We start from the raw sequence: 20,739 nt of genomic DNA on the forward strand, positions 1-20,739 counted from the left end.
TAGAGCTATGCTAAATATGGGCTAGGTTCCTTTGGACTCTGGTAAACATCTTAAAATAGGCAGGGATATTGGCAAAAAACAAAGAATAATCTCTTCTCACTCCCATAAAACACCATACCATTACGATGTAGCCTTAAGTTCATAAGATATGTTCCATAAGTTTGTTACTTGTTACTGAGAGGTTGTCATGAAGTGACGTAAATGGAACGTCATAGATTCTCGTGAATCATAGATTCTCGTGGTGAGGCGCTGTCAAAGGTCTAGTACAGACTAAATAGGAAAATGGTCTGCAAAACCGCGTGGCTTCGGTCTCGTACTATACAGGGTGTTTCTGAAAGGTCTATCAGAAATTAAAGGGGGTGTTCTTTGGGTGATTTCGACTCAAAAATATTCTATGACATTTTGCCTTAAGAGCCACCGTTTTAAAGTTATGATTGGAGTGTTTTACGGATGATCCCTTAAATTTAATTAAGAAACTCAAAAGGCGACGCTAAATTAACTAAGGGGTCATCCGTAAAACACTACAATCAGAACTTTAAAACGGTGGCTCTTAGGGCAAAATGTCATAGAATATTTTCGATTCATAATCACCCAAAGAACACCCGGGCCTTTAATTTCTGATAGACCTTTCAGAAACACCCTGTATAGTTCAAGCTTAAGTCTATCATTACGAAGTATGGGTAATGTCATACTTCTAGAACATATATTATGATGTAAATAAGAGGGAAAGTCACATGGGTAAGTCTCTGACTTCCATCTCGCTATTTGGCACCTGCACTACAGTCATTTTACATCACGAGACTGCGCAGAGAAGGCAATGTATCAACCTGCTTGTATGTTCCGATACAGAGGGTTGCCTAAATCCAACTTTTTTACGTCGAAAAAGTCTGTGTTGTATCAACAAGAGAAGAAACTCTTATCGCCTTCCACCGCTTCAACGTGGGAAACATTTCCACAAATCACAGGGGTAGTGTTTATAGCGATTTCTACTGGATGCTACAAGACTGCTCTCAGGGTAGAGAAGATTTCATTGTCCTCGGCCCGGTTTGTCGGAGTACGTTTCGTCTGTGGAACACGATCTAACATTTTACTACCAAGATACTACTCAGACACACTCGAGCAAGAAAGAGCAATTCTCGGGCAGTTTGGGCCGGTGGAAAACGCGACTCTTGCCGAGTGTTGCACTCGAGTTCCCATAGGGTGTAAATAAATACGTTTGGGACTACAGATTTTATTCTATGCAAATGAGAAGGTACAAAAGAAATATACATGAATCAAACAAACTCTCTCCCTTTAATAGATTCTATTTTAAACATGCGAAATTTGAATCAAGCAATTTAAGTAAATGCTTTCAAAATTTAAATTTCACCAATAGTTCTGTTCGGCCACCATTTTTGGAGAAAATTGCTCATTTGTAAAATTCACTAACTCACAAATTATTATTCAAAGATAAATTTAGCCAGAAGTTTATGACTTCTTATCCTGGGAAGTATTGGACTCTAACCATATGCGGAACCTTCTCTGTTAGCCATTTTCTTATTAGGTCCGATCACCGCGCCACCTACGGCGTTTCCCTCATTTTGAGCTGGCAGGCTGATTTGGGCGCCAGCAGCGGGCGAGTAACGAAACTTTAAGGTGTGTCCTGTGGTTTGAGGTAACAAATCAGAAACAGTGACAAGAACAGCTGTTAATAGAGTTTGCTAGAAATTCCGGTCAAACTAGTGTGGGGTCCTAGGCCCACGGATTGTAATGGATTTTCATAGAGTTCTAGACAGACGGCTTTTCAACGATTGGCGCTGAAGAAGTTTTGAACACTCCCCACAGTTTGAGTGCCACAGCCTCTCGGCGTGGGATTTTTTTCAGTAGATTATACAGTTTTCCTAGTGGGGAGGAAACTTTCGACCCTCTTTTACGATTGCCATAGGCAATTTTGACTAGCAGGGATGGATACTATATAAAGCCTTAGTGTCCAATACTTCCCAGGATAAGAAGTCATTAACTTTTGATTTAGCTAACACTTCTCGACGTGGTGAGAACGTCATACATGTTATTGTAATCACAGTTATTCTAATTTTAGCAACGTGCCCTTCAAAACTAAAATTGGAGCACTTGAAGGGCCTTGCGATGGTACCTTCATTTTTCCAACATGTGGTTGAATAAATTTTCCCGTCATATTTTAGTGGCTTCTGTCTTTAAATCTTAAGACGTCTTTGAAGATTTTGAGTAGACAGATCTAAGATATCTTTGTACGTCTCACCACATTTTATCTTAGTGGCGTATTTTGTTACCGTACGCCCAAAGTTTTCAGTTTACGTTTGATGTAAACTGTGTTTTGGAAAAATGAAGTTGACTTCGAATAGTAGTAAGTGGTTCTTCGCTTTGTGGTTCGATTATTATTGCACTTATGACAGCATAGATTGCGGATTATCTCGTAGGTTAAAATCGCGATTGATGGAATTTGGATTATAACAAAAATGCTCATCAAGATTCTGCATTCTTCTTCGTCGTCTGTATGCCTGTCTTTCACATCTTCTGACGTGACGCACCCCACCTTCCAATAAGCTCTGTTTATTGCCTCTTCACCGAGACAAGCAGAAGCAGCGTACCTGATCCTAAAATCAACAAGAAAGGGTTTAGAAAATTAGAAATGTTTGCAATGTAACGCGAGTTAAAGGAAATGCGCGATTTAGAAAAAGTTGTCCAGGTACAGGTTTTTTTATTTCAAAATAGCTGTTTCGAAAACCGCTGCGCAAACCGAGTTTGTCACACGATTATGAAACATTAAACTGCTAAACTGCTGTTTAGGCAACCGCGGTTTGGGAAATAGCTAGCGCAGCATTACATAACTCGAAAACAGAAAATGTAATATCCAGCTGCTTGAGAGAACGTTGGTTAACAGAAATACGATTATTAACAGTAAGACAGACCGCCATTTTGGAGTTTGAGTGCAGATAGTTCTACCTTCACGAATTCCGAGCCAAAATTGACAATACATTCTCTATAATAGCCTTATTAGTAAATTAGTAGACCAAAATTAAAAATTTGTGTTTCTTGGAATGAGATAGAACATGACTTACACTCTGTTGATTCCAGCCATGACATCTTTATCAACGGAGTGATTTTTGTTCACATAAAATCCAATAAGATCAGATTTGACGATGAAAGGCGACATGTAAAACCGTGGTTGAATAATACTCTTCGGCACTTTTTTACAATACGCATCGATATTTTTGATTTCTTCATACCACGTGATATACACCATTTGGCCAGACAGAACCCTTGAGAAATAATTGTCCCAAGACACTCCAGACCAATCGAAATATCGGCTTCGTATTCTTTCACCAATTTTTCCAGGGTATCCCTTAAAATAGATAAGATAATTTTATAGTTCTAAGAATTCCATGTTCTGTGTGAGAATAGAGATGTGAAATTACCGTAATTTTTAAAAATGGTAATTTACCGGGAAATTTACCGATTGAAATTTTGGTAATACGAAAATTACCGTTCAGTCGGTAATTTTTTTGTTTTCCCGTGCTCATAATCCATTACTTTGAACAACGTTTAATTTTGAGCACTATCTTGACTACTTTACACCAGGAGTTCATAATAACCCGAAGTACGAAACTGGTTAAAAAGCCCGTAACAACAAAGTTTCGCCGTAAAGCTCAGCGGATTCATACACCGCTTAACTCCCAAAGAAATAGTTACCCCATTTTTAGCGCCCACGCGCATTAACTTACACACTTCCGGTTTAGCACTATTTTTATCTTGTGATTTTGGGAGCGAAAATGGCTCACGTCTGCTTCTGTCGGAACAGTGTAAATTAAGCCTTGGCTAAGAAGTTGGCTTTTAGTCGGGATTTCTAGTTTTCTACAAAACATTTAAACGATCGTCAATAATGTTTTGTTGTGATATGTGTGAGTGAGAATTCCGTGTTTAATTAAAATGGTTTGGACAAATTTTTTCGCAGTATTTTTAATATAAGAATTGCAACGTGTTTCTACGTCTACCATATCACCATTTTTCTTGTCGACGGAGATCCCAGCCAACGGAAGTTTTGGAACGAAAACCAAGGAGCATAGATACCACTACGATATACTGTAAGGTTGTATGTCCAAAAACAGGCTAATCCTTTCTATGCGCAACGACAGAATCTTGTTGTTCGCAATTTTTACCACTAGCTCTATGGCCAGTTTCATACTTCCCCCCCGAAGGGGGGCTTATTATGAACTCCTGTTTACACGTATTTGCGGCTTTTGCTACCAGGATGGCAGCTGTGGCCTTTCTAATATGATCTATTTTTTAAATGACTAATTTCTAGTGTAACTTTGTAAGTTGTAAGGCTATAGCGAGTAGCGCTGGTGAGTCATTTTGGAAGTAAACACAGAAATAATTGATCATTATAGTGTAAAATGAACTTATAATGCGAAATAAAAATGTTTGGTAATTTACCATTGTAAAATTATGGTAAGATATAAAACGATAATTTAGGCAGTATTTGGTAAATTACCGGTAATTTACGGACGGAAAAAGTTTAAATTTTTTTAATGAAAAGACCTGAGTGATTCCAAACTTCAAGATATTTTAATGCTCATTGGGATTTCTCGCATGAGTCCGTATGCTCTAACAAAACATTTTAGCACAAAACAAGTTGGGAAATCCAAAATATTACCTCTCCGTGTCGAGAAGATTATATAACCTTAAGTATCCAATGAAAACGTCGACCTTTTGCCCTCATCCTTTCCCGCGCTTTGCGCTTCCGCATTTCATCCTTACTCTCAACATTATCTTCCTCCATTTTACATATAAAAATCAAATACTCACAAAAAGAAGTGGCAAAAACCTGCTGGCTCTTTACAACCACTTAATTTGACTTAATATCCAATTTCCAACAACAATAATATACCGGTAGTTTAATTGACAACCTACTAGCATCGAAATTCTCATAAGGAATGGCTCCCGCGGATAAAAAACGGCAATTTTCAACTAGGTGGGCGTTATCTCATAAGATTTGAAAAATATCATTTGTCTTTTTTACCAATGCCTAACCGTTTGGATTTTTTAAAGCAGTCTTAGCACCAAAAAATATTTTTGAATGAGGATAAAAAAGGTCTGTCCTCTCGTAATTGTTTAAGCTTTTATCATGATTACTCTATACAACAGTAACAAGGAGTATAAACGCATTAGTGGAAGCAGTATTTTTTTCCCAAAACAATCTCGCTTATGTTTATGCAATGAATGAAATATATCACAATGCACGGGCCTTGATAGATATAGGAGGCAATGAAGGAAATATATCGCATGCACGGGCCTTGGTAGATATAGGAGGCAATGATAATCTCTCTCTTTGCACGAGAGGTTTATCTTTAATATTTAAATAAATATAATTATTTTTAATTATTTTAATCTTCAATAATTAACATTAATAATAGTTAAATCGTTTAAAATAAAGTTATACTTATTATCTTCTCAAACTTTGCTAATATTGACGTTTAAAGTGAAGGGTACCCCTCTTCCCGCTTTCTTCAAATTTTGGGGTATATATACGATTCGTTTCCATTATAATAGTAAGGAAAAACCGCAAATGCGAAAACCTTTGGTAGCGATCCTACCTTAGGGAGGCTAGACGTTTCTCGTAACCCTAGCTGATCGCCGCGTATATCCTAAAACCAAACGATGATAATGGAGTAGAAGCCAATGATACAGATTGGTGTCTATGTGGAATAGACGGAAGACCAGTGGATGGTGGTGTTAGAAGGCAGTGTAAGTGCAGACGGGTGTCAATGTGGGATTGACAAAGAACAGAAGATGGTGGTGATTAGAAGCCAGTATGTACAGACTGGTGTCCACGTGGAATGGACGAAGACCAGAAGATGGTGGTGATTAGCAGCCAGTAAGAACAGACTAGTGTCCGTGTGGTATGGACAAAGACCAGAAGATTGGTGGTGTGAGAACTCAAGTAGAGGAGCCATTTCCGTGACTGTGAAAGCAGTTCGGAAATGGCGAACACGTTTGCTCCGATACGCAAACTGCGAACGCGGTCACGTGGGTGTAACAACGGACAGACAGACACACACACAGACAGACAGACACACACACAGACAGACAGACACACACACAGACAGACAGACACACAGACAGACACGGCCGTTACAGAACCTCTCCTGGACTACGTCACACGGAGAGGTAAAAAGGATATGCAAGTAAATATTTCTCAGGTATTTAGTTCAAACGTACATTTGATTTTCCATAGCCTATTTATATTTATACACCAAGGCTATTTCCGACTTAGCTGTGGTTTCTGTCAAACGATTAAAAGAGCAGAAATCTCTGCTCGGGGTGTAAATTTAATGTGGCAAGTTCAAAGCAAGCTTCATTCATGCAAATCCAACCGTCCTATACTTATAACGCTTTATATCTTCTTTGATTTGTTCAAACCACCTTTATTTCGCGCCTCGAAAGTTTTGTTCAAGAAGGGGTTGAAGTTTATTAAAGTGTGTGGAACGTTGTCGACTAACTGTGGATAGCAGCCACGCAACAACCAAACAAGTTACAATCGTTCACCTTTGGGAATCCTATCGACATTGTACAACTTTGAAACAAACAAAAAGCAAATGTTCTCCTATGCAAAATTCTAATTTTACAGACCTATCTAAATAAGAAGAAACTTACTTTAAAAATATGACCAGGTGCATTGTATCTTAGATTTTTGACTTTAAGAATGTCTTCTGGATGATTTATAATTGTCCTTTGTCCAATGAAAACGTCAGCCGTGATGTAACATGTGACGACGATATTCAATACTATTGATGTCAAGACCCATATGTTTAACAAGTGAGCCGGAACGGAGTGTACGATTCTTAAAGGGAAACCTGAAACGAGTCAAGTTGTTTGCCCTAGTCTCAAGGCAATGGCAAAGCTCTGCAGAGTGGTAAATAACCATGCTGCTCATAAAGGTTAGGGTTATCTTATGCTGAAATATGACCTTGCATCGTGTAAACGGTCAAGCATGTTTTTAGACGTGAAAGATTTTACCACGAACAGTTAAAGAGGTAGGTTTGGATTCAAAAGAGTACTACACGAGCCCAGTCTTTCAGGCACGATCCGAGCCCGGCCCGGGATTTTGCATTTAAAAAAGTCTGAAACCCGGCGTGGATCCGAGTATACAGTTGTAGGCCTAGCCCTGCCTGGCCCGTTACATGCATTGACCAAGCCCATCCCGGACTTTTGCAATTGTACAATTGTACTTTTTCGGTACATTTTAAAGTCTTCAGTACCGAAAGTACATTTGGCCTGTTTAGAGTACATTTTTAAATTTCTTTTTTAACATAAGCTTCTAAGGGACGAAAATGTCGCCGCTAGATGGCGCCAAAAGCCTTTCGTTGAGGGGTACGGAAATTTCCTTCCCCCAAGGGGGAAAAGTACATTCTGAAAAAAAGCTTCTCATTGGATCAGTACATTTTACTATTGGGGAAAAGTACTTTTCCAAAAGTCGAAGGAACAAGGCGTGCCCGGCACGTTACATTTAGTGCGGTCAGACGAAAATGAACCGAAGTTGTCAAATTCCTATTGTTTTAATGTTAAAGGGGCTAACCGGAGCTGTTGGAGGTGAAGTCCGCCCTTAGTTCAGGGGGAAAACACCCAGCTCTTTGGCCATAAGGAATGGCGCCACCGTCGCGGTGGGCGGGTAAGCAATATGCTCCGGCCAGCCCCAGGCAATTGCCCATTACCCCCTACCCACCCCGACCCTCTTTCGTGCTTTTCGTGACGTCTATCCATCGCGCCGTTTTTAAAGGGCGCCCTCGAACTGTCGAGAGAGACTTTAGACTAGAGTTTACTTGAGTGAATTAAAGTGGCGGCCTTCATAGGTGGGGTTTGTTCAACAGTTGGCAACGAAAGCTGGCTGAATGAGCTCGAAGGAACTTAAAACTTGAATACACAATGTAATTTTAGTTTATTGCCCAAAATGGCAACTAAAAATAAAGCGTTAACGTGTAAATTAGGACAAATTGCTCCTGAAAATAAAGGTTCGGGCAACAAAGAGGCTAAGCCTTTGAAGAAAATGACATTGTAAAGCATAGGCTTTGAGGCTTACATTGGATTTTAAGCTTGTTGTACAAAGCGACCAAATTTTCCACATACCTTTTCGCAGTATCAGAATCTATTAATTTTAGGTACGAATCAAGTCTCGAAAGCAGGAAAGGCCGCTTAACATTCGCAAGGTATGCTAAAATATCTTTCGGCAAATTTCCATTTAAAAATTAACTCAGTTCATCTACAGCCACAGACTAAATCGAAAACAGCATAGATAGCTAAGCCTAGCAATAGCAGACGCCAAATTTTTGTAATCCCGATCTCCAAAGGTCGCTCTCAGATGGCGACCATTGCACGACCTTTATCAGTAGAAAATGGGGAACAAATGCATCAATGTTTCAACCCCCCTCGACGGGGCCAATGCATTTGGTTAATTATCCATTCTTGATAACTTCGGTTCATTTACTTCTGGTGCGGTTGGTATTTTTTTTTTTTTTTTTCAAAAAATTGAATTGAATTCATATTTGCTTTAGCGCTGTGTATTTTTAATTTGTTTTAGTAATAGTTTGTCACAATTACGTCACATTTGTTCTTAGAAGCTTACATTCATCTAAATTACCTTTCATTTGAATTTTGAAAAGTGAACCAAAGCCCGGCCAGTTAATTCCTAAAATTGGAAACCCCGACCTGAACAGCCTCGATAAAATTTCCAAAATTTGAAGAGCTCGGCATGTGTAGGGATCTTGAATCAACTTTGCCTTAAGACAGTGCAACCACACAGATACATTCTTTCTTAGTGCAGCAGATTTTTTCTTAACCTGGGTCTCGATCGCCGCTGGCAGCGGGGTTGTGACCTCAATAACGACTTTTGCAAAAGGTATATTCAATTGATCATGAAATCTACCTATACATATAAATCAAAGTCCTGACTGACTGACAATAAACGCCCAGCCCAAACCACTTGCCCAAGAAGGCTGAAAATTTGCAGGAACGTTACTCATAAGTAGTAGGCGCGTACTAAGAAAGATGTTTCCAATCCGCCGCCATCTTAATAAATGGCGGCAGAAATGTAAAAAATCTTCTCTATGCATCAAAGTCCGCACGTTTCAACCGAATTCGCAAATATTTAGTACACTGGTTTCCTTTCCTAAGACCTTTAATATTCTTTTGGGTTCGATTTGTTGCCATATTTTTAAATGGCGGGCAAAACCTTAAAAACTCTTCTTTATGGAATAATGTCCGCATGAAAAGTAATAAAAAATGTCCAGACGGGCTGACGGGCAACACGGAGTGCCTTAGCTCCTAAGGTGCTACAAAAATATTAGTCATCAGTAAAATCTACCCAGTCTTTATATATTTTGATGGAAGTTCTTATTACACGCGAGCGACGCAGCGGGCAACAGGCTAACAGCTAGTGAAATATGCCGCAAAAAGCTCCTGCCTATCACCATAAATTTATAAGCTGTGTTCCATAAGTACTTCACAATACTAAAGACTTGCTGAGAGCTAATACGAAAACGAAGTGAGAATAGACTAAACTTGGTTTTGCAGTTCATCTTCCTATTTAGTCTGTACTAAGCGTTAGACCGCGCCTCACCTGGCGTCACTTTACGAGAATCTATGACGTGACTGGTCACTTCTTGACAATCTCTCAGTAACCAGTGACAAACTTAACTTATGCACTTATGCTCTCACGAAATTCAACTTATCCATAAACGTATCGTTAAATTACTTTGTTGCAATATTGGAGCGAAGTACATCCACACTAAAGATCCGAATTTGCTTGATTTTTCAAAACCCTTTGACAGAGCTGATAGAACGAATATAGTCACAAACAGCAGTCCCAAGAACTGTAATGTCACAAAAATATAGTTTTAGTTAATAGAAAATTTCAAAATAGTTGACCTTTTGTCTCGAATTTTCATACCCATAACGGTATATTTATAAGGTTGATTAAAAAGCTCCCACGTTGAGTCGATGTTAGTTGAGAAAACATGACTATTTTGGAATAGTATAATTCAGCTGATACTTTAAATCTTTGCAGAACATCGTACGTAATGGAATGAGGGTAGGTTTCTATGTCCCACTTTAGATCATTCTGAAAATTTGAATTGTGGTATTAAAATGTATACTCTGTACCTATAAGCATCCAAATTGAAGTTAGTTTTATTTAAAGACAATACTAGCAATCTTGTGAGGTCATAGTGCAGTTATTAAAGGGATGTAAAGAAGTCGGCGGCCCTTTGATTTTTTTTAAAGTGACCCCCCCCTCTTTTAATGTAAAACTGTTTGCCAATGAAGAATTATTTCGTAATTGTAAAGCGGTTCCTGACATCCCCCAGGGGTCAGTCAATAATGACTTATTAGCCACATCGTATATATACGATGGGCTATTAGTTTGACCACATGGAGATAATCAACATCAAGGAGATATCTCTCCAGACTACGAATGAGGGTATTGGTGCGTCAGGTTCTCGCTGAAGAACGTCTCATCTCGAGTGTTCATAAATGTTAACATCCCAAGGCGAGGCCGAACGTATTTACTGTAGAGTAAACCACAGTTGAACAACCAAAGTTATTCTCTCCTAACATATTTTCTCCGATCCAACTACTGTTTGCCACGGAAAGTTGGGTCCCCCCAAAAAAATTTGCCCCTCCCCCCTCTCCCTAAAAGGTACGAGACTTAAATTTTTGGATTGGACGTTTGTTCCGCACGTGATGAGCTACTCAGAGGGAGATAGAAACGCGCTTTATAAAATCCGCCGAAAAATGGGAAAATAGGGGGGTAGTAAAAACAATTTTCGGTACGTTTCGTCGTTTAGTTTTAGACCTTTGCGCATGGAGCATTGACCTCCTCGCCTTATCTCTGTCATCCCCTTCCTCAACTGTGCGCGAGAAAGCAGCGCATAGGCACCGCGGTGTACCCTAGATTTACCCCAGTTTTCACCACTAGTAGTGGTAGTAGTAGTGCGAGGGGGGAGTCGATGGCACCAGTGACTCTGGAACTTTCGAGAACTTAGAATAATTTTATGGCAAACACTAAGATAAGATAAGATAAGATAAGGGATATCTGGAAGAAAAATAAAAACTTGGAATTCAAATCAGTTCAATTCTAATGTGGTGAAAGTTTAAAAATGAATTTATCTTGTGGGGGTAAAACCCCGGAAAAGGGTGCCATGGAAAACCCGGGAAAACCAGCGCCGTAGGAAAATATTCTATCCCCAGAAGAAACCCACTTGCAACATCTGGCGCCCCAGAAAACCCATTACTCACCCCCAAAAATACACAGTTAAAGCTACAATGACACAGAATATAATGCCACTATAAATAGCCAGACTAACCAAAGTAAAAAACCGTTCCAACCTCAAAGTTCGAAGAAGGAGACCAACAAGTACCAGAAGACCAGCAAGTTCCAGGAGACCGCCAAGGCCATGTTGACATTGGAGAACATCGCGATAAGCCTATCATATCTTAAAAGAACGCCATGTTAGCTCGGTTAGAATCCAATCATACCCTAAAAGGAGGCCACGTGACATCATGCATTGGAGTAAGAAGTTCGAGGAAGGAGACCAACAAGTACCAGAAGACCAGCAAGTTCCAGGAGACTGAAAAGGCCATGTTGACATGCGAGAACATCGCGATAAGCATATCATATCTTAAACGAACGCCATGTTAGCTCGGTTAGAATCCAATCATACCCTAGAAGCAGGCCACGCGGCATCATGCATTGGAGTAAGAAGTTAGAAGGAGACCAACAAGTACCAGAAGACCAGCAAGTTCCAGGAGACCGACAAGGCCGTGTTGACATGGGAGAACATCGCGATAAACCTATCATATCTTAAAAGAACGCCATGTTAGCTCGGTTAGAATCCAATCATACCCTAGAAGCAAGCCACGTGACATCATGCATTGGAGTAAGAAGTTCGAGGAAGGAGACCAACAAGTACCAGAAGACCAGCAAGTTCCAGGAGACCGACAAGGCCATGTTGACATGGGATAACATAGCGATAAGCCTATCATATCTTAAAAGAACGCCATGTTAGCTCGGTTAGAATCCAATCATACCCTAGAAGCAGGCCACGTGACATCATGCATTGGAGTAAGAAGTTCGAGGAAGGAGACCAACAAGTACCAGAAGACCAGCAAGTTCCAGGAGACCGACAAGGCCATGTTGACATGGGAGAACATCGCGATATACCTATCACATCTTAAAAGAACGCCATGTTAGCTTGGTTAGAATCCAATCATACCCTAGAAGGAGGCCACGTGACAAAAAAGTATAAAAGACTGTTGAGGAGTGGTGGGGATAATGAGCAGTAAATTAAAAAGACCCGTAACTCAAACGTAACGCATTTATTTAACAATGTAAAATAAACTCTATAAACCAATTAATAAATAAAAGAAACCATTTAATTACTAGGGAGGAGTACTGCACCGCACAACTGACAGAAGACATCTAAAACTAGATTTAAGAACTCTGTATAAAGTTAACTATGGTAGCAGACGACAATCTCTTATCTAATACTAGCGACTAGGGTCCCCCTGGTGGTTGTTATGTTAAAGCTCATAATTCAATAAAGACGAATACAATTTGATATCCAACTCGAACACGTTCTAAGTATATGAAACTTCGGTACTAGGTAGTAGTGAAAATCAATATGGAAAACCAACAATTTACATTGAAATACGTCAAGCTCTCATCTAACGCGATTTCACCAACTAGGGGTTCCAATAAGGCTGCTGGGTACGATCTGTACAGGTAAATAACTCTATAGAGTAGTTTCGGTTGATAGGGGGAGTGAGATGTGTATCCCCTACGTTAGGGGCAACTTTGTACTAGTGAATACTATTTGCCCCCGGAAGTGAAGGGGAAGGGGGATATCACTAAGGTAAGAGATAGAGGGTTATGACGTTGCCGTATATGGGAAAGAAATTACTCTATAAATAACTTTCACCATATGTGTAATAATGTAAAGCACTCTTTGAATTCGTTAGGTGTATAACTATTTCCTTAAAGGGAGGGTGAAGTGGAAAATCAAGTGATTTTTATCGATTCTTCTTCTAATTATAAGACCAGCCTGCACAGTGAAACATTCAGGAAATATCTCCGAATGATTTTAAAATTCAAATTAGGTTCCGATTTTAAGAATAATTTGAAGTATCTCCCTCCGACCAATCGCGCAACGTCCTGCCTTTTTATTTACAAAATTCTCGTGGCACGTTCCGTGTCGAATGAAATTTATCGCGAGATTTGATAAAATTTGCGCGCGATGTGAGAATCGTGGCGCGAGACATGGAGCGTGCCACGAGAATTTTGTTAACAAAAAGGCAGGGCGTTACGCGATTGGTCGGGGGGGATACTTAAAATTATTCTTAAAATCGGAACCTAATTTGAATTTTAAAATCATTCGGAGGTATTTTCTGAATGTTTCACTATGCAGACTGGTCTTATAATTAGTACTAGAATCGATTAAAAACCACTTGATTTTCCACTTCACCCTCCCTTTAATCACACTCTCTACACGTTTTGATTCGGTATGGAATTTCACCACCTGAATGTCTTTTTCCGTTATACTCCCTTTTGACGTTCAGTCGTTTGACCTCTTTTGTAACCGTTTTTAAGTATCTCAAATCGGTTTCGTTTTGTGTATTTAAAGGGTTTGGCGGTTTTCCAAAAAGTTGTTGTGCAATCTTGCTACATATATATAGCGACTTTGTATTAGATTAAAGGCCGACTTCCATCGAAAAGGGTTCTAACGAACTGAAAACCGAGCGTCGAGACTAACAATGAAGCGACCGTGCCGATTTTCGAAGCCCCGCTGGGTCAAAAGTTGGAAGGGTTCTCGCTAACTGAAAGCCGTGCAATGTGGTTCCAGCGAACTGAAGATGAACAATAGAAATCCTTTTAAATTTATTTCCTCTCCAATTTTTGCTTTCCCCTGAAGGAAATTCTCTATCGGCACGGTCGCTTCATTGTCAGTCTCGATGCTCGGTTTTCAGTTCGCTAGAACTCTTTTCGATGGAAGTCGGCCTTTAAAGTTCCGGGTTAAACAAATAATCGCGAAATATTTGAGTATATGAATAAATCATTTCAATAAACAATACCAGAATAAAAGAAAGGTCAATTTCAACATGGTTGCGAGATGCGGTCAAATGGGTAAACTCTACCTATATGTTGTCATTTGTATTGTTGCAGTATGTTGTGGGTATAAGTCGCGGACTCCGAGTTTTAACTTAGATCAATATCACGTTCATTGATCGTCAATAGTTCTTTCCAAAAAAATCCACGCTTTTCCCGCAGAGAGAATTTATAAATAAATTCTCTCTGTTTCCCGTGAATGCCACGAATCAACAACCCCGATAATCTTCCCTCTTTCGTCAAAGGTAAACATCCCCTTATCTAATCTCTTATCGTGCATGATTTGGGGGCAGAGGGCGTTCGACTGAACTTCATAAAATACATTCTGGCCTAAAATATACTATTTACATATGAAGATCTACAAACCACTGTAACAGTATGGACCATTTCCCAATTAGGTATATAAGCTTAAAGTTCATTTTCAGATGAATGACTATCTCTACCTTGGTATAAATAGCTGACATTCTGAAACATTTAATACGATCAATAAGTCTGGCGAAAATGATTGGAATAATTGTGGTAGTAGTTTTAAGTATCCTATGGGGTTGGTTTTTTTTTTCAGAGCGTCCACCCCATAGATGTGCTTTCTCTATCATCACCCCATGCCCTCACAATGATGCTGATCCCGGTCAGGTTGTGGAACCTCCAGTGGCTGCCATGAACCCCCAAGTCTACGTGTGAGTTACTTAAAAATATAAAAGTTAATACTTCAGTGTACTGCGAGTTAATTTAAAATATACTATAGTTGATCATTTAGTGTACTGCGAGTTAATTTAAAATATACTATAGTTGATCATTTAGTGTACTGCGAGTTAATTTAAAATATACTATAGTTGATCATTTAGTGTACTGCTGGTTAAAATGGCTAATAGTTTAGCGTGCTACGAGTTAATTTAAAAATATATAATAGTTAATAGTCTAGCATACTGTGAGTTAATTCAAAATATATAATAAATAGTTTTCACACATGGAGGATTCATACCATTTACACCAGGAGGCCGGGCTATCTGGAGGACAAAAGCAGACGGGTTTTTGTCCGCCAGATAGCTCGACCTCCCGGTGTAAATGATATGAATCCTTCATGTGTGAAAACTATCTATAAATAGTTTAGCATACTGTGAGTTAATTTAAAATATATAATAAATAGTTTAGCATACTGTGAGTTAATTTAAAATATATAATAAATAGTTTAGCATACTGTGAGTTAATTTAAAATATATAATAAATAGTTTAGCATACTGTGAGTTAATTTAAAATATATAATAAATAGTTTAGCATACTGTGAGTTAATTTAAAATATATAATAAATAGTTTAGCATACTGTGAGTTAATTTAAAATATATAATAAATAGTTTAGCATACTGTGAGTTAATTTAAAATATATAATAAATAGTTTAGCATACTGTGAGTTAATTTAAAATATATAATAAATAGTTTAGCATACTGTGAGTTAATTTAAAATATATAATAAATAGTTTAGCATACTGTGAGTTAATTTAAAATATATAATAAATAGTTTAGCATACTGTGAGTTAATTTAAAATATATAATAAATAGTTTAGCATACTGTGAGTTAATTTAAAATATATAATAAATAGTTTAGCATACTGTGAGTTAATTTAAAATATATAATAAATAGTTTAGCATACTGTGAGTTAATTTAAAATATATAATAAATAGTTTAGCATACTGTGAGTTAATTTAAAATATATAATAAATAGTTTAGCATACTGTGAGTTAATTTAAAATATATAATAAATAGTTTAGCATACTGTGAGTTAATTTAAAATATATAATAAATAGTTTAGCATACTGTGAGATAATTTAAAATATATAATAAATAGTTTAGCATACCGCGAGTTAAAGTTTAGCGTATGAAATATGATGGTTTAACCTATCAGCCAATTTTCAATCAAATCTTATGATCCTAATATTTATTTATTTTAGCCCACCTCCGTTCGAATACGTCGAATGGTCTGTAGACGAGGGGTTCATGGAGGATCTCCTATCATCCGACGGCTCTGAGGAGGAGGAGGCAATAGTTTGGCCGTAAGTTTACATGGACGTGTTTACTTCATTTATATTTAATTTTAATTAGGGTATATTATCATCATCTGCCTTCTAAAACGTTTTGAATTTTGTTTACTTATTTGCTTTTTCTCTACTCCCAGGGGATGGGATTTCGACCAACTTTGGGTTGAGGGATATACCCGGCTCCCAGAAGCATTTAATCCGCCTCATTGTGTACATTGTTGAGGCAACGCTTTACGAAGTCGAGGGTACCAGAGCACGTGTGATGCTACCTCGATAGTTTTCTACTGTATGAATCCGACGGCTCTGAAGATGAGGAGGAGCCGAGGAGGAGGGCGAAATAGTCTGGCCGTAAGTTTTCCATGGACGTGTTTACTTCATTTATATTTAATATTAATTATATTATCATCATCTGCCTTCTAAAACGTTTTGAATTTTATTTACTTATTTTGTTTTTTCTCTACTCGCAGGGGATGGGATTTCAACCAACTTTGGACCGAAGGATGTGCCCGTTTACCCGAAGCATACTGTACCCCACACTGTTTGCATTGCGGGGGTAATGCTTTACGGAGTCGAGGGTACCAGAGCACGTGTGATGCTACCGCGATAGTTTTCTACTGTATGAATAGTAGATGTTATTACTATCGGGGTAGCATTTACTACATCAAAAATGATGTAGTTTTCATTTGCTCTGGTATCCCAAAAATTGTTAAAAAGATAGTAAAAAGTTTTTGTTATATAATTTATGTAAAAAGAAAGAAAAAATGAAAAAATAATTATTTAAAGAGAGAAACTAGATTCATTATTTACATATATTCCATCTCCTACCTCCTGGTGCCGGGGATTGGTATCCCAAAAATTGTTAAAAAGATAGTATAAAGTTTTTGTTATATAATTTATGAACAAAAAAAAAATAAAAATGAAATAAAAATTATTTAAAGAGAGAAACTAGATTCATTATTTACATATATTCGATCTCCTACCTCCTGGTGCCGAGGATTGGTATCCCAAAAATTGTTAAAAAGATGGTAAAAAGTTTTTGTTATATAATTTATGAAAAAAAAAAATTATTTAAAGAGAGAAACTAGCATCATTATTTGCATATATTCCATCTCCTACCTCCTTTAAATATGGCTAATTATTTCCCCTAACCGGTATAATAGGGGATATTTCACTAGAAGTATATTTATTGTAGTAGGGCTTAAATATGGGTTTGCCCATCTTGTTTTCAAAAAAAAAAAAATTCAATTGTCCGCCTACCACCTTACAGACCCATTAAGTTCATCAGCCATATTGCCTTTATTTGGTCGGCATCTACCTTTCTTTTAGCAATTATAATTTTATATCTATTAGTTAGTGGAATGTCTTTTAACATGTTTAACGTTCGATTGCTACCATCGTTTTGTATTTTCAACTTGCCATTGATGATGTCGTTCGGTTTTTTAAATTTACCGTTTGTTTTTGACTGAATTTTAAAATGAAAACAACCGCATTTCAAAATATTTTACGAGAGCGCCGAGACATAAGCAAAACTCTCTGCAATTATTAAGTGCAGATCTAATTTGTAAATCTTAACTTACCGAATACGAATATTTAAACGTGAGGCTAAAATAAGGGAGAAAAATAGAAGTATGAAAAATATTAACCAATTTTCAAGAAAATTCGAAAAATGAAAACGGGTGATGAAATTCTCCATTATTTGAGTGGAACCAAGATCTCATCCAAGTAAAGAGAGAACGTTCGAGTCAGTCTAATCCGCTTCCATGAAGTAAGAGTTATCTTTTTTTTTTTTTTTTTGAAGAGGTTTCAATGTAAATTGGGTCCCAGGAGGGTCCGCGACAAGGATGCGATTAGTCAGGTTTCAGGATGTGACTAATCAGGGAAGGAATTGAGGTTTACTTGGGAGGTGACGGAAGGGGTGTGGGGGTCAAATCACCTCCGGCGGACACGGGGCAGTCGGCACCTATAGGGGAGGATCGCCGACATGTGTCGTATTCCCTCAAACTTTGCCGCCCAGTAGCTTGGCTTACAGGAGTGCGCCACACTCCCGGCTTGTTATCTATTTTTTTCTGGGAGGGGCCTAGTTAAAGTCGGTTTAGCCATAGCCCACTCGATCCGCGCTCCCGGACGCTGCGCTACTCGCGCTATAGCTATAGCGCGAGCAGCTTGCGTCGTGACGCGCGTGATCGAGTGGGGTAAGGTTTAGCGCGCCACCTACTAACCGGAAAATACTGAATAAAATGTTAAAATGGACGCGGCCAGGCCCAGTAGCGACTAGCGACTCAAGAGTGTCGGCCTAGGAGAGAAGTCGAAAGAAACTATTGCCAGAGAGGAAAGAAAGAGGGAGAGAGAATCAGTATAGGCAGCCGTGATCCATGCGTGGTGAAAACGGGGGTAAATCTACGGTACGCCGCGGTGCCTATGCGCTGCTTTCTCGCGCACAGTGAAGGTAGGGGATGACAGAGATAAGGCGAGGAGGTCAATTCCCCATGCGCAAAGGACTAAAACTAAACGACGAAACGTACCAAAAATTGTTTTTATTACCCCCTATTTTCCCATTTTTCGGCGGATTTTATAAAGCGCGTTTCTATCTCCCTCTTTCTATCCTCTCTGCTATTGACAACAATGTTAAGTATTGGTATAAGATCCAGATTAATAACATCGGATGGGCCTAATTAAAAATATATTTATTACAAATTGGAGTAAGGACAGATAAAAAACGTGGATTTTATTTTAAAATATGGCTATTTACCTGAAGTTTCAAACGTAAGCCTTGGTTGTTCTGGCACTTTAGGAAAATAATAGTGGCCTTTCCTTGTTATAATAATCGAATAACTATTGTCTATTTCACTATTTACTATTCGATCTATATTTATATCGACATAACCAGCACTATCAACTGTTGCTCTAATAAACTTTTCTACTAATTCCGGAGTCAGCCTCCCTCACATCGAGATCGAGAACTACAATTTCGATAAATAATGAATGGATAGTCCACCGGGCGGTGTTAGTGTATCGATAAAATGGCGGGATTTTTTTAGGGAGGGGCTTAGGTAGTACTTGATGGTAGCGAAGATGAAGGTAAACTCGAACCTCAGACCACCTACCCATGGATATTCATGAGGCTAGGGAGCTTGGTTAGCAAAGGGTAACGCCTGACGAAAGCGTCGCGGTGGCGGCTACTGGAAATTCATCTCCACAAACAGACTCTCGTGAAAAATATTAATTCTTGCTCCCTCGAAAACAGTGGCCTAATAGGCGTCAATAGATGCCAAAAATCTTATAAATGTGACAAAATGAGTAAACCTTTGTCATTCGTTTATTTTTAGTTCATCTAATTAAAGATTTATAAACGTTATATTTATAATAGTTTAGTAAATATAACTCTGGGTTACTTTATTAGACGAATATAATATTAAGCCTTGGCCAAAAATTGTTTCTTATTAATTTATTGTGGAGATATATTGCGGTCCGCCGATACATGAGGGCGCGTGCTACGCGTTTCAATTTGAAAACCGTGGTTTAACACGGGGATGCCTGTCCATGGGTAGGTGGTCTGAGCTCGAACGTTTTCTCTTTACGTGAATGAGATCTTGGTGGAACCAAATTCTTTTTTATTCATAGGTCATCCAATTAAATTAAAAAGTTTTATAAAATAACTTACTTCAGATTTTTTCGAGCAGCTATCATGATATCAGCTATAATTCCTTCGTAGTCATCAATTACAGAATTTATAAAAGCCTTTCCTGGTTTACGATCAATTAAGGGATAATACTTGGCACGCATATAAAGAATATGAAATCAAATTAGCACTTGAATGTTATTTAATTTATTTTATAAATTTAAAATATCTAATATTTTCCCCCATAAGTCTCTGTATTTAATTCAATTGTAAAATTTAGGCTAATTCCAATTCAGCTCAATGCTTTGGAAATTGTACAGTACATCATCTAAGTTTACAACGCGTTATGTAAGCGGCTTCTAAATAGGACAATATTATTATTACGTCTAACCAGGAGTTCATAATAACCGCCCTTCGGGGGGAAGTATGAAACTGGCCATAGAGCAGGGAGAGAAAGGGAGATGCCGCGTGAATAGCGCGAGGTGTCTGTCTTTTGGGTGGGGGAAGTAAATTTCCCAGCCAACGGGGGTAGTATCGCCCGGGCCACCGCGAGCTCTACTGCGCAAAATCCAAATTTTTTATCTCATGTAGCAACTATTCGTGATGTCACTTCGCGCATGCTCAATGATCCACCGAATGACCCAGGGAGAGAGAGAGAACATAGTATTTCATACCCCCGTTTTCGACCCCTTCCCGCTAGATACGAGTTCTGTTAGCATTAGGCATAGAGCTAGTGGTAAAAATCGCGAACAACAAGATTCTGTCGTTACGCATAGAAAGGATTAGCCTGTTTATGGACATACAACGTTACGTATATCGTAGTGGTATCTATGCTCCTTGGTTTTCGCTCCAAAACTTCCGTTGGCTGGGATCTCCGTCGTTAAGAAAAATGGCGACTATGGTGGACGTAGAA

The 20,739-nt window shown here is 38.5% G+C and overlaps 2 protein-coding genes across 2 annotated transcripts; one reads left to right on the forward strand and one right to left on the reverse strand.

The window, feature by feature from the left end:
• Positions 1-1,215: 1,215 nt before the first annotated feature.
• LOC149588650 (uncharacterized) lies at positions 1,216-19,904 on the reverse strand. Its single transcript, XM_089862163.1, has 7 exons — positions 19,869-19,904; positions 17,785-17,809; positions 9,962-10,132; positions 9,767-9,884; positions 6,673-6,872; positions 3,078-3,361; positions 1,216-2,612 (listed from the first exon to the last, which is right to left on the reverse strand). Exons 1-7 carry the CDS (start codon positions 19,892-19,894, stop codon positions 2,285-2,287), a joined length of 1,152 nt encoding a protein of 383 aa, XP_089718289.1. The 5' UTR covers positions 19,895-19,904; the 3' UTR covers positions 1,216-2,284.
• LOC149588651 (uncharacterized) lies at positions 14,373-17,046 on the forward strand. Its single transcript, XM_089862324.1, has 6 exons — positions 14,373-14,418; positions 14,530-14,571; positions 14,736-14,850; positions 16,121-16,222; positions 16,345-16,555; positions 16,675-17,046. Exons 1-5 carry the CDS (start codon positions 14,373-14,375, stop codon positions 16,427-16,429), a joined length of 390 nt encoding a protein of 129 aa, XP_089718450.1. The 3' UTR covers positions 16,430-16,555; positions 16,675-17,046.
• Positions 19,905-20,739: the final 835 nt, after the last annotated feature.

Source organism: Phalangium opilio, unplaced genomic scaffold (assembly GCF_054372755.1).
Source record: "Phalangium opilio isolate 3A_F unplaced genomic scaffold, DU_Popi_V2 ptg000537l_1, whole genome shotgun sequence".
In the NCBI taxonomy this organism is placed as follows: Eukaryota; Metazoa; Arthropoda; class Arachnida; order Opiliones; family Phalangiidae; genus Phalangium; species Phalangium opilio.

What these genes read in the sequence shown, in the direction of transcription:
- LOC149588651 (XM_089862324.1), top strand. Translation starts at nt 14,373, where the DNA reads ATGCCACGAATCAACAACCCCGATAATCTTCCCTCTTTCGTCAAAG. An exon ending in TCTTCCCTCTTTCGTCAAAG is followed by an intron (nt 14,419 to 14,529) that starts GTAAACATCCCC and finishes TTACATATGAAG; the next exon opens with ATCTACAAACCACTGTAACA. An exon ending in GAGGAGGCAATAGTTTGGCC is followed by an intron (nt 16,223 to 16,344) that starts GTAAGTTTACAT and finishes CTCTACTCCCAG; the next exon opens with GGGATGGGATTTCGACCAAC.
- LOC149588650 (XM_089862163.1), bottom strand. Translation starts at nt 19,894, where the DNA reads ATGATAGCTGCTCGAAAAAATCTGAA. An exon ending in CGTTTAAATATTCGTATTCG is followed by an intron (nt 10,133 to 17,784) that starts GTAAGTTAAGAT and finishes TCAAATTTTCAG; the next exon opens with AATGATCTAAAGTGGGACAT. An exon ending in TTATAAATATACCGTTATGG is followed by an intron (nt 9,885 to 9,961) that starts GTATGAAAATTC and finishes GTGACATTACAG; the next exon opens with TTCTTGGGACTGCTGTTTGT.